Source organism: Cryptomeria japonica, chromosome 3, assembly GCF_030272615.1.
Source record: "Cryptomeria japonica chromosome 3, Sugi_1.0, whole genome shotgun sequence".
NCBI lineage: Eukaryota > Viridiplantae > Streptophyta > Pinopsida > Cupressales > Cupressaceae > Cryptomeria > Cryptomeria japonica.
Genome location: NC_081407.1, coordinates 209,734,256 through 209,748,849, shown reverse-complemented (window position 1 = coordinate 209,748,849; position 14,594 = coordinate 209,734,256). Strand labels below are relative to the sequence as shown.

The window sequence follows — 14,594 nt, the reverse complement described above, 5'->3', positions numbered from 1 at the left end:
TAAGCATGTTCTTTTTAGGCATTACATTTACATAATTCCATATTGTCATAATACATATAATGCTTATTTTTTGAATTTCTCGATCGACACTTTAAACTCAATTTTTAAATATAAATATGCCATTTCAACCATATTTAAATATATTGTACTAATAAATGATCATAAAATAATCCACTGTTAATATGTATGGAATAAAACATTAGACAATTCTATGTTTTTTGAAGATGACATTTATAATTAAACTTATTTAACAAGAGCAAATCAATTCTTATCCAATAGACTACAATTTTTAAATACCTTCAAATATTCTTAAAGTTATATTCGAAACGCACCATACACCACACACCACACATTACAAATAATAGCTAGTATAATTTTTCATACTGAACCCATCAAATGCACCTCTTGGTTAATTTGATGTTTAGTTATAGAGGGAGGAAGCAGCGTGGATGTTCGGTAAGGGGAATAAACAATACTCAGCAACCAAGCTACTAACCATCGCAGTTCTCGCTAGCAATTCCAAGCCTAGACCCTGCGATATCATGCACGATTCGCAAGTTCTGCTGCTGATAGTTCCCAAATATTGACAATACATCGTCCAGCCCGCCCGGAGGAAGAGCGAAAGCAAGGCATAAAACGGAGCCCTCCTCATCCGCGGGGTATAAGGTGCTTTCCACCGCAAGAATCAAGTCCAGGCCATCGTCAAAATGCAACGTGATGTGAGGAAAACCCAGCTCGCTGGACGGTTTGTTGTAGCACGTATCAAAAGGCTCTGTGGAACTAGCCATAGTCAGATTAGAGAGTTGACGGCGGAAAGAATCTCGCATGGCATTGTAAGCGGGCTCCACCAGCCGAGTGATAACTGTTCCCTAGTCTATGATACTCCCTCTTCCCGTCGACTCATCCAAGCTCAATGTCCCCGGTGGAATGGAAACAAGCTCTTCTCCCACAGAGATTCCGTTTAACCCCACATAATAGAAGTAAGGGTTCACCGCGTTGGACAAGAGGGGAGTGAACTTCAAGCCTTGCACAGTCGAAAGAGCCCCTTTCCCCAGCATGAGATACCCCGTGAAAGCAGAGGAGAAGAGTGAGGGAAGGCAATAAGAAAACGTACTGTCATATAACGTGGCCGTCTGAGAAACGAAGGAGAGAGGATCCTTCCCAAACCCAACCAAACCGGGTGTACTCTGGGTGAGTCCCCTCGCCGCACTCGCACATCCGAAGACAAAATCCTCCACCGGCTGAGAGCCCACAGTTAGCGTCTCAGACGACATGAGCTCGTCCACCTCCGACTTGTCGCCATACCCTTGAGTACTGCTGCAGTTGACATTGTTATCGTTGTTCTCACAGACGCCCAGACTCTGACACTGCTGAGAAGCGCAGGTGAGATACTTATACGTAGACGACTTGGATGGCTCGAATTGCTCACTTGAGCAACCGGAGCAGGGATTGCAGGGAATCCAGGCGATGTAGCTGCCGGTATCGAGGACAGTGTAGAAGCTCTGCACAGGCGTGCCGAAACCCAGCTTGATAATGTAGTTTCCCGTGTTGATGGCATGTCCCGAGGCCAACGGGAGGTCCGTGTCCTCTTGGGGATTAACAATACTTTTCCCGGCGCTCCATTCCCCTTTCACCATTGCTCTGTAGCGCTGAGTGTCGCCTTTGATTGACTCGGATATCGCCTTCCACCATGATGAATTGGGGAGGCGGAAAGGAGAACACTTGCCCTGAATGTGCATCACACTCAAACTTGATGTTTCCAATCCACCCGGAGAGCAGTTCTTGTTATCCTCAGCATCTTTCCAGGTGAATGACGCAAGATTTACTCTTGCAACCTTGCTGTTTTCTGCGCACACAGAAACGAGTATTAGAAAAGACACTAGGACTGAGCATAGACGCTTTGCCATTGTCGTCTATGAGAAGCACAGGCAATGATGCAAACATTCACAAGATGACCATATTTGTAGATGTGTAATGGAGAAACTATGGCTTAACTTGGCTTCTGGCTATTCTTAATTCTAGTTTATTTGACTGCTATTTATGGACGCAATTTCTGCGTAGTTTCTCCTTTCTTTGTGATTTGACTCCAATTTAGTATTCAATTTGGTTGTCGTCTGTCCTCCTATTTGACTTGACTCTACTACATGGACGCAATTTAGTGACTTGACTATTCTCCAATGGTTATGCTCGCCTTTTCCGCAATCAGAGCTTTCGTTTCTCCTTCCTCGCCAAGCAGGTTCCTTTCAATATTAAACTTGACCGTTTTTGATGCGGACGTTTCTCTTGCTTGGCTCTTGTTTCACACTAGGTACTCACACATTATCTTGTTTAGTTACAATCAATCAATCAATCAATTCATGTACCATCATCAGTTATTGTAACCGTTGAAGTAGGAAATTTTTATTTGATTGTTATTATTACACTTTTTATATTAAAAAGTTTTTTTTTTACATTTATCAATATATATAAGCAATTAAGTATAATTAATGTCGAAGGGCATTTGATTTAATGACAAAGTCTTTGTAATAGACATCTAGATGGTGCTGAGTTTAAATCTTCTAGAATACAAAAGAAAAAGAAAAAAAGAGTATAATTAATTTATATTAAATTATTTGAATTAATACAAATATAATGAACAATTAAAGACTTAAATATACTGGATAGATGTACTTAATTTTAGAAATGGTGAATACAAATATAATTTTTATTATATTTATATTTTTTTAGAAAATTAGTTACATATGACATTTTATAAATTGAAGAGAAGAATTTTAATTGTTATGACATTTTATTTCAAACAATATCAAATATTGAAAGTATCATAAGATTATGATGAGTACTCCATTAAAAAATTTAAATCATGAATAGCTCTTAACATAGACAAAAGATTTTGAATTTTAAAAATAAAAGCATAAAGTAATGTCAAATATTTAAAATGAAAGAAAAGTAGAATCATGTGAATAACTCTTAATATAAAGTAAATTTTATAGAAGATTACTTATTTCAAATGATGGGCTCAATATTTCACTTTTAAACCTATCATCAATGTTGTGTATCACTACATAGGATGATAAATTATCTGTCTTGCAAGATGCTCCTTAAAGTTTTGAATTCTAAGGAGATCATCCATAGTTGAATGATGAGAATGTCCTAGACCTTCAGTACTTGTTTGTGTAGGAAGGTTTATAGGTACTTTAATTCCTTGTTCAAATTTTCCAATTCCTTGTCCTCTAAAACCTTGTTTTGGTATTATGTTATAACCACTCCTATAAGAATGTTTTAATGAGAAGAATAAGGAGTATTATAATGAATCTCTTGAAAACTTGTAGTGTAAGTGTATTGAGAAGGAACAAAGGGAAAGTAGATGAAGAAGGGATATCTTGTGTAGGGAGATTTTTCATTTCTATCATCACTCATATTCTCTTTGATAGGTTGGAAAAGAAGATCCTTATCATGTAAGGCCTCATCTTTACCTAATATTATGTGGGATATATATCATGAATGAAATGCATAACATCATCTTCTCTACAAATGTTTTGATGGTTAAGATAGGCTCTAGGAGAATAAGGTGGATCTAGAGAGATTGAAAAACCAATATTTTGATCTTGCCCCATTACACTAGGGTATGTGTATGAGAAGTAGATTCCACTGTGGTAAGCAAAGTCCTGAGATCCCTTTTGCCAGTCTATGTAATAAGGGTTGCTGCTATTCAGGAGTTGAGATCAATAGACAAAACTAAGGTATCCCTAGACTCCATCATTGCAAAGTTGACAGCCTATGAGCTAAATAGTTTTGATGGCAATGTTCAAAAGACTGAATCAACATTTAAAGCTTCTGCTGTACCATCCAGAAAAGGAAAAGAAGTAAGCACCAGTGATGGAACAAGACAGGGCAGAGTAATGGATGATGAGGAATTTCTAATGGAATTTGAAGTTCTTCTTGCCAGGAAACTTCCTAAAGGAACCGGTAAATACAGAGGTAAGCTTTCTTTGAAATGTTTTTCTTGCAACCAGATAGGACATATTGCTGTAAACTGTCCTAATGGTGATAACAAGGACAAACTGGAAAGGTTCAATAAATTCAAAGGAGGAAACCGGAGAAACTATCTTTTGGCAGTTGATGAAGGTGTCACAAATGAGGAATCAGAGGATGAAGAAAATGAAGATATTGTGTTTGTTGCTGTCAAGGAAGATGCATCAGACAAGAAAGCTCTTGTCTCCTGGTTTGATAATTCCAATGAGTGGATCATTGACAGTGGCTGTTCTCACCATATGACTGGTGACCGGAGCAAGTTTCTATCCTTGGAAGAATATGATGGTGGTGTGGTTCGCTTTGGTAATGATGCACCATGCATGGTCAAAGGCAGAGAGTCCATCTTTCTGAATGGAAAGAGTAGTGCTGATAATGTGTATTGGGTTGATGGTCTCAAACACAACCTTCTGAGTGTTGCCCAGCTGAATGACAGTGGTCTCACTCTAGAATTCAAGAATGGAGTGTGCAGAATCAAAGGAAAGAATGGTGAACTGGTGGCCACTGGCATGCAGACCAAAGGTAACCTATTTCAGCTGAATGCAAATATAAGTATATGTCTTATGGCTAAATTTGATGATAGCTGGATACGGCATAGGAGACTCTGCCGTGTAAACTTTGATAACATTGTGAAGGCTAGTAAGATCAAGGCAGTTAGAGGGTTACCGGTGCTAAGAAAACCCGATAATACCTTGTGCAGAGAGTGTCAATTGGGGAAAATGTCTTCCTCAACTTTTAAAGGTAAACCTTTCACTGCTGACAATTTTCTTGATCTTGTGCATACTGACTTGTGTGGTCCTAGGAAAACTAGAAGTGTGCAGGGTGATAGGTACTTCATGATTCTCACTGATGACTGCTCAAGAATGATGTGGGTCACATTCTTGAAAGATAACTCTGAAGCTTTTGTAAAGTTCAAAGCTTTCAGAGCATTAGTGGAGAAGGAAAGTGGCAAAAGAATCAAGTGCCTGAGAACTGATCAAGGAGGGGAATTCACTTCAGGTGAATTCAACAAGTACTGTGAAGAACATGGCATCAAGAGGCAACTGTCTGCCCCCCAGACTCCACAATAGAATGGCCTAGCAGAGAGGAATAACCGGGCAGTGGTTGAAGCAGCTAGAACCATGTTGATTTAAGGAAAGGTAGCTCACACCTTTTGGAGAGAAGTGATGAGCATTGCAGTCTACACAATGAACTGGGTACTCATCAAGAAAGGTAAGGATAAAACTCCTTATGAGTATTGGACCGGTAAGACACCTGTGGTTAGCTACTTTAGAGTGTTTGGTAGCAAATGTTACATCAAGAGGAGTGAGCACCAGAGAAAATTTGATGCGAAATGTGATGAGGGAATATTCCTAGGGTATTCCACCAAGAGCAAAGCTCTCAAGTGTTTCAATAATAGGACTCAGAGAATCATGGAAAGTATCAATGTAAGAGTTGATGAAACCTCTGAGAAAACTGAGGAAACAGGCAGTGAGCAAGTGGTAAATGAACCGGTTGTAACCTTGTGGGAACCAGTTGTCAGTCAACCAAGTACCAGTAATAGTGTTCCTACACCAACAGATGTAGATGCTAATACTGATGGAGATGATGATGAAGATGAAAAGCAAGAGGAATCTGTTAAGACCATTCCTTGGTATGTCAAGCTAAATCATGATCCTAAGCAGATCATAGGAGATAAGGATGCTGGAATCCTTACAAGAAGAAAGGTCAGAGAAAGCTCATGTTTGATCTTTGAATTTGAGCCTATGTCAAGAGGCACATAAAGATGAAGACTCGATCAAGGCAATGAAAAATGGTACATGGTCTTTAGTACCCAGACTGGAGCATAAAAATGTCATTGGTACCAAATGGGTCTTCAGAAATAAGTTGAATGAGGATGGCATAGTGATTAGGAACAAAGCCAGATTGGTGTGCAAAGGATATGCCCAAGAAGAAGGAGAAGACTATGGAGAAACCTTTGCTCCTGTAGCCAAATTGGAAGGAGTTCGTATGCTTCTTGCATATGCAGCTTTTAAAAGATTCAAAGTATATCAAATGGATGTAAAATGTACATTCCTAAATGGTGTACTTGAAGAGGAGGTGTATATAGAGCAACTAGATGGATTTGCCCTATCTGAAGACAATGACATGGTGTGTAGGCTACATGAAGCCTTATATGGTCTAAAGCAGGCACCTAGAGCATGGTATGAACGTCTGCACTCCCATCTTGTGAAAATTAGATTTGAGAGAACAAGTGAAGATAGCAATATCTACAAAAAAATTGAAGGAGATCAGATTCTGATTTGTGAGGTATTTGTTGATGACATTATCTTTGGTGGAGATGACAAGATGAGTCATGAGTTTGCAGATGAGATGAAGGAGTTTGAGATGTCACTCATAGGGGAGATTAAGTTCTTCATTGGACTGCAGATTCAATAGATGAAAGATGGAATCTTTATCACTCAGTCTAAGTATGTCAAAGAGGTGTTGAAGACCTTTGGCATGGAAGATAGAAAACTGGTTGGTACACCAATGGTGATCGGTTGTAAACTATCCAAAGAGGATGACTCAACATTGGTTGATGAGAAGGAACACCGATCAATGACTGGTAAGTTGCATTATGTAGTGCATAGCAGACCAGATATTGCTCATGTAGTTGGTATTACTGCAAGGTTCCAAAAAAGTCCAAGAGAATCCCACTTGGTTGTAGTCAAGCGGATTCTTAGGTATCTAAAGGGAACAGTTGACTATGGATTGTGGTATCCATATAGCAATGTTTCAATTTGAAAGTATTCACTGATGCTGATTAGGCAGGTAATGTGGATGATTGGAAGAGCACAACCGGTGGTGCATTCTTTCTTGGTGGTAGACTAGTCTCATGGATGAGTAAGAAGAAGAGTTGTATCTCTCAGTCTACAGCGGAAGCGAAGTATGTTGCAGCTTTCATGAACTGCACGTAGACAATCTGGATGAAGCATGTATTAAATGGCTTCAAAGTTCCTGTATCTAAATCGGTAAGCATATTCTGTGATAACACAAGTGCTATCAATATTTCAAAGAATCCGGTTTTACATTCTAGAACCAAGCACTCTGAGCTTAAATATCATTTCTTGAGGGAAAAGGTTCAAAACAAAGAGATTGCACTGGAACATGTTTCCAGCAAGGAACAGTTAGCAAACATATTCACCAAGCCTCTCCCAAAGGCCACATTTACCCACTTGAGAGGTGAATTAGGGGTGCTACACCTTCAGGAGGTGAACTAAAGGTATGTGCTCCATATCAGGAAGGTATTGCATGGTCAAATCTTTTTAGGATTGATGTGTTGAAGGATGCTACTTCTTAGGGGGAGCAACATAATGGAACAGGGAAGCTTGTGCCTCCACTTTGGCATTGTTGTCAAAGGGGGAGAAGATGTGAAGCGGAGAAGATATCTGTAGAAATTTGGGGAGAAGATGTGAAGCGGAGAGATATCTTTGTATATTGCCATCAATGCCAAAGGGGGAGATTGTTGGCATTATGTGAATTGGTATAAGAACCGGTATGAGGGTATAATGACATTGTATGTTGTCATTGATGTCAATATGCTGAAGAGGTGAGAACCGTCATGTGTGAGAACCGGTATAACACTGAGAACCGACATTTGTGCCAAAGTGAAGCAGTGTGTTTGTTTAAGATGAATCGGCATATGGTTATGGGAACTGGCACATGGAAGCAGTGTATGACTACCGGTTGGTGGTCTCAACTTCAGGGTTTCCAGTTGAAGTGCTTCAAGCTTGTGTGGCTCAACCGATGACTTTGTGTGATGAGTTAACATGGTAACGAAGAACAGATCATGTTGCCACGTAAGCCTTGTGTGTGTGAAGGATCTTAAAGAAGGAAATTGTTCCTATCTACCTCAGGAATGTGCGAAGTTTGTAAACGATGATAACATATGATGGGTTATCAGCCACCATGAAATCGGTGGAAAATGAACGATGGAGAATGTCTTGAGATTGGATCAAGACTGTTGCATTTAATGAAATGTGCTCAACGGTCAGGATTGAACCATTTGAATTCCTTTACCTAATGGGCTTAGGGTTTAGGGTTTATACTACCAACCTATCTATTTTCCTATAAGGTTGATGTTATGTTTCTATCTGAGGTTGTTGGCAAAAGTTGTGAGTGTGTATCTAAGAGAAGAGATACGTGATTCTTGCTAGACCGGAGGAGAGAAGTGATATTTGCAGAGTGTAAGTGCAAAAGGTGAAGAGGAGTTTAAGTGGATCTGCATTAGCATTGAGTGCTATTGTTAGGTCATTTTTATACCTATTGATCTTTAACCACTTCAACAGTTGTGAAATCCCTTAACAGGGTAGCCTTAACCGGCTTGTTGTAAATCCTTTAACATGGTAACTTGAAGCTATTGAGTAGTTGAAATCCTCTAGCTATCAAGTTCTTGAAATCCTCTAACAAGGTAACATTTAATAGGGTTTAACCCTTAATCAGGTATTGTAGCCATCCCTTAACTAGGTGATCCCTAACAGGATCGATTCCTAATAGAACCTGTTGTATCTGTCTTTAACCGGACAAGGCTCCTAACAGAGCGAACTTCCAAAGAGTTCAAATAAAAGCTTGTGTGTATTCATCCCCATCATGGTTTTTCCTAGTTGGGTTTCCATGTGAAAAATACATGTGTCAAATGTGATGTCTTCTTCATGTGATGCTGTGTTTGTTTTCTATTAAGTGGTGATTCATGTTGATCTACCAGTTATATGTATATCTTTGATGATAGATTACTTGTTCATGTATTAGCGTGAAAAGGAAATGAAGTGTTAGATTATATGAGAAGATAAGTGTCAACCGGTTTATGCTTGTCTCAGTTATTTTGGGTTTTGCTGGTTGTACTTTGTTTAATGATCGGTGTTACTGTTTGTTTGTCAATACACTGTGTCTACTGACAAACCAGTTTTAGGTTGTATTTTTGTCTGTATTGATTCACCCCCCCCCCACTCAGTACCAGTTTGGTACTATTCGTTCATCATTGAGTTATCAATTATTACTAGATTGCTTATGCTAACATTTAGATTCCTAATGGTCAAATTTGTTACAATGGAAACATTGAACATGTCTTTTTCTCTAATACTATCCATGCTTCTATTTCTACTTCTACCTCTATAATTGTTACTTCTTCCTTGGAAACTAGAGCCTTGTCCTTGATCATAGCCCCTGCCTTTGTAATTGTGACTAGAATCACCTTTATGTTCATATTTGGAATCATTGGCATGATCATAGCCCTTGCCTTTGTAATTGTGACTAGAATCACCTTTATGTTCATATTTGGAATCATTGGCATGATCACAACCCCTGCCTCTGTAATTGTGACTAGAATCACCTCTATGTTCATGTTTGGAATCATTGGCATAACCATTTTTGTGATAACTAGGTTAGAAAAATTATGCTTTTCTACCTCTTATGTTTACCTTATATGCAAATGTTTTCTCTAAAGATTCTTGATTTCTTTTCATTCATTCTTCTATTGTCAATAATATGTCACTTAACTCATCAATTTTCATCAATATAAGATCTTTTGAAATTTCAATTGTGGAGACATCATTATCAGATTTGGATGGAAAAATTCTTAATATTTTTTCAATCACATTTTGATTGCTTACATCATCTCCTAGAATTCTCATTTGGTTTATCATGCCTTCAACTTTTGTAAAAACTCATTAATTGATTTATTTTGATTCATTTTAACATTTAAAAAAAAATTCCTTAATGTTTGCAACTTAACTATATAAGCACCTTGATATGCATTTACAAGAGTATTCCATGTCTCTTTAGAATTTACACCACCACTTATTCTATGAAAAATTAATTGGCTTATTGCACCTTGAATTAAAAATAAAACTTCATAATCTTTTTATTTATTTTTCTTATGTTCTCTTTGTTGTTGATTAGTCAATTCATGTATATCTTCAGGTTGGTTCTTCATACCCCTTATAGACAAAATCCCACAAATCTTTAGACCTCAACAAAGTTTGCATTCTTATACTCCAATAAGACAAAATTATTCCATAAAAAATAGGAATCAATAACCTTTATGTACATATCAGATTTGCCTTCTCAAATAGACTTAATGCAACAAATTAGTTCTCCAAATAATTAACACCTTTCAATAAAACTTTATTACAATAAAATTTCAAAACAAATTTTCCTTTATAAATAAACTAGATAATTTGCTACTTCTTTTATATATATTTATTGCTGCTTTTTGTAACAAATACAAAAAATAGAATCTAAAATTTGGATCAACTTTTCTCTTAATTGCAAAATGAAATCTTTCACCTTGTGACTGCAAGTTGATTTCTATGTACCAATGCCTCGAAACCTCTCTCAAATTCTCCCTTTGCAAATTTTTCTACCTTCTAGGCTGTAAAATTTCTACAGACTTCCTCTTATATTCCTGTGCTTAATTGATGGTATTAAACTTTTGCATAAAACAAAACAACTGCAAATAAATAAACAGTAGATCATCGATACAAAATCTCAAGAGTATAAACTCTCCAAAAATCATTTTGATGATTATGAGGATAGATGATTTATTTATATAGGTTCTACTAAAACCGAATTCAATAACTGTTATGTAATTGGATAGCTAATCCCTAACAACAACTGACACACAATGTTTATTATCTTTCATGTTTTCTGCAATGGAAGGGATCAAATCTTCATGTTTAAGCTGTTCATAAGAGTGGACTTAATGCCGGTGAAGATGTCAAGGAATCAATGCCCTAGAAACTATGATCTACAAGATCACCTACTTGTTTCCAACACTCCAATCTTGGCAGTAACTTAGAGTATATTGTTGAAGCTTGTGAGTTTGGTGTTATATATGCCAAGTGCATTGGCTCAAGGTACTCATTTTCTTCTTGCTCTAAAATCACTTCTAAATCATTTTCTTCTTTCTCTAAAATCACTTCTAAAATCATTTCAACGTACTCTTTTCTAAATGTCTATGTCGAATAGTATATACTTGTTGCTCAAAGAAAATCTATCATTGATTAGTTATATAAATAACTCACTCATATATATTCTGCCTTAGAGGAGCCATATCAATGGATATATTGTGAATAGTTATTAATTTAGGAGAGATAGGCAGGAAGAATGATGTCATTGGCATATATATATATATATATATATATATATATATATATATATATATATATATATATATGAAGTTAATAGCTTATTTATAAATCCCAATGACTTTTCATTTACTCTTGTCATTGCCATTTTAAATGAAGTTATTGTAAAAGTGTTGACAATCTTTAGACTGAACAAGCAACTTTTCCTCTTCATCGGCCTTTTGGATAGAGTTGCTAAGTTACATCAGTGTTCCAAAAACACTTACTAACTTGGTTGAAAGTGCTAATGAGTATGTATTTTTTATTTGCCATTAGTTTTGAATAGCTCTTTACAACTTCATAATTTTTGAAGTTAAAAAAATGAGTTATTGCCAAGGTTCCATTAGAGTTTGAAGCACAACTCATAACTTTTAAAACTTTAAAACTTATACCTTGTAAAGAAAAATAATCATATAATTTTATTAATTTTATATCAACATTCCAAAGTAGGCTATGAACTTGTATTAATCCAATGATTAAATTAGGCTTCTCTTCATCATTGACTCTCGAGGAGTTGGAAATTTACATCATCAACTTCAAGAGTTTTAAAACTTTTTAACTTCTTGAAAATTAGGTTTCAAGACTTCTCAAACTATCCAATTTCACAAGCTCATCCCTAAAATTTAAACTTTATAAAATTTGTCCATTAATCTTGTGATTATAGTGAAGGAGAAAACATGCACAACTTTTTCTTAGGTCATCATTTTATCACAAAAAAATTGTCACATTGTTCAAAATATCACTAGGACTAAAACCTTCAAGCCAATTTCATTTAAAGTGAACAAAACCTTTGATTTAGTTTGTATGACTTAATTATTTTTTGTAAATCTCTCAAATTGAAAGGTGCCTTGATCTAATTTTTTTCCATATTGGTTAAAATACTACCAATAATGTTCCGTAAAAGGATTTTGCACAAACTTTTATCATTATCAAGATTTAATTATTTTTGTAAATCTCAAAAATTTGGATGACTATTTCTAGGATTTTGACTGAGAGCATTGATGACCCCACTTTGAAATGGCAAGTGACTAAGTATGTTAGGGTAATCAAGGACCCTTTTAACCTAAAATTAATCTACACAATGATTTGGACACAAAGTTTAAAATTTGCTGAGTTTAAAAATGGGGCTAATGGAATGTGAAATTGAAAATAGTTATACGTAAAATTTGAAGATGCAACAAGAAAAAAAGTTGTACTGCCCAAAATCTATTTTCTATTGGAGTAAATAGTTTGACCTATTTACATTTATTTAAGTTTCACTTAGGTAACTAGATTTTAATTGGGTAGTTGGAACTAGTTTTAATCCAACTCTCCTTTGAGATTGAGACATGTCCATATCTTATGCTCTTTTCTCCTCCACTCTTGCCTTTATAGGAAAGGCTATTGTACATTATTTTTCACCTCCAATTCATCTCTTGGTGAAATATCATTTCTGTTGTAGGTTCTCTCTTTGTTATGAAGGATGGTCTACAAATTAGCTCCTCGGGTTTTGTGCAAATTCTAACATGGTATCCTTAAGTTTTTGAGAGTTTTCATTAGCTTGTAATTTAAGGTCCAAACTAGTCAGATTTGTATTGGTTTGTAGAGTTTTCATCAGCTTGCAACCCGTTTGCTATATTCCATATTTATTCAAAATCATCTTAATCAGTCTTTATTGAGATCAACCACTCATCATAAGGCATTGCTTCAGGTCCCCGACTTGAAAACTTCACTTATTAACAATTTACTCATCGCTTAATTTACACTATGAATTGATGTGGTAGTTATCCGTCAGTCCTTGGTCGCACGACTTATATCTCTTTGTACCCCTTTTAGATTGATAGCCTCATCGCTTTTTCTAGACATTGGTTAGCTCGTCATGATGGTGTGGTGATGCTGTAGTCCGTGTGGAAGCTTGTTGATCTGTGGAGTGACTCATGGTATGTGGTACATATGATGGTTCGTGGTTGTGTGTGGGGGCTGGTGCGCAAAGCTACCATTGGTCCCTTCTACTCCATCTCCACCTTGCTCTATTCTTTTGGTGGCCCTTTTGTCAATGGGGGGAATTCTTTTTCTGACTTGTTGAGCTGATGGTTACGTGGTGACCACACTTTAGCCCCCGAGTGTTTAAGAGGGGTAGGCCATTTTTTTATAACCTTTCAGTTCTAATTTGGTGTTTTTTTTTTCCAAATAATCATAACTTGGGCAATGATGTCTGCTTTTGTCAAATGAGGTATCATCAGAACAATGGTTTCATGCATTATCCATCGGTATAGGTATTTTTCTTCTATTTTTTTTCCCTTATGGATCATTTGAGCATATATTTTAAACACTTTCTTTTGTAGCCACATTGAGATAAAGTGTCACATCATGTATTTTGCATAAAATGTTGTGCCATATTATTTTACCCTTACTATATTATAAAGCATTTGACCATCCTTTCTTCAAGATCATTCGAGCATCCTTGGTTTTGAAACCAGTATAGTGATTTAACAAACCCTACTGCCTGAAGGAGTGAGGCCCCTTCATGTCTAGGCCCTAACTAATTAGAGAGGGAATAGACAACTAATCTGAGGGAGGGAGTGCTATGGGAAGTTGTGTAGTGCCTTTTTTGTTCGTCAATCATATCTTTGTCAAGTGAGCATCCCTCCACAACAACAATAGGATCTTCGAGATTCTATCTCATGCATGTGTTTAGTTTTGGTGCATACCCTTTATTTAATTGCATGCACTCTATCTTGGTCACTTCAAATATTGTATCATCTCCTTCATGCATTTCTTAGTGACACACAATTTTAGTGGACCTGTTATACTTCTCCCAAGTTAGTATTATGGGGGGTAACATATTGTTTGTGCTAATGCTTCCTTGATTTCGCTTCGAGTGAGTTGAGACGCTTTTGCATTCCTATTTTGTGGAGGCAACTTGCATTCCTTAGTTGATCATGGTTCTCTAAACTATTGCACCTATATTTTCAACTTCAATGGTTGAGTAGTGATGATGAGATCACTCATGAAAATTTATTGGTTGAGTAGCATCATTGGGGCCACTTGTACAAATTCATGTGCCTTATGTATTTTCAATTAGATTGATCGATGATTTTTGTTGAACTGTTGTCATCTAATCAGTGTCCTAGTAGTGTCATTTGGGGCATTCATGCAGATTGTTGTCTTCTTGATCCTAATCATCATGTTTTTCAGAGGAGGTTCTTTAGTTATAGCACCATATCAATCTTCTTTGGATAGTTGTCTACAACTTCTTCATGCTTTGGTGATATTAAATTCATGTTCATTCTTTTAGGACATTATTTTAGAGGCTTCTTAGTTATTCATGTTCTTATTTGGAGAGGAGTTTTCTTCAAATTTTTTTTCTTCTACTTTTATCCATTTGTGAGAAATTGCATTGCGTTGTAGTTGTACATGAGTACCTAACATGGCTTTGTT

The 14,594-nt window shown here is 36.5% G+C and overlaps 1 protein-coding gene across 1 annotated transcript; it reads right to left on the bottom strand.

Annotated features, from left to right (window-relative positions):
* Positions 1-333: 333 nt before the first annotated feature.
* LOC131874477 (aspartyl protease AED3-like) lies at positions 334-1,908 on the bottom strand. Its single transcript, XM_059217878.1, has one exon. The coding sequence runs from the start codon at positions 1,905-1,907 to the stop codon at positions 870-872; it is 1,038 nt and encodes a 345-aa protein (XP_059073861.1). The 5' UTR covers position 1,908; the 3' UTR covers positions 334-869.
* Between the last annotated feature and the right edge of the window lie 12,686 nt (positions 1,909-14,594).

Bases quoted from the DNA above. Each gene is read 5' to 3' on its own strand.
- LOC131874477 (XM_059217878.1), bottom strand. From the start codon at position 1,907: ATGGCAAAGCGTCTATGCTCAGTCCTAGTGTCTTTTCTAATACTCGTT.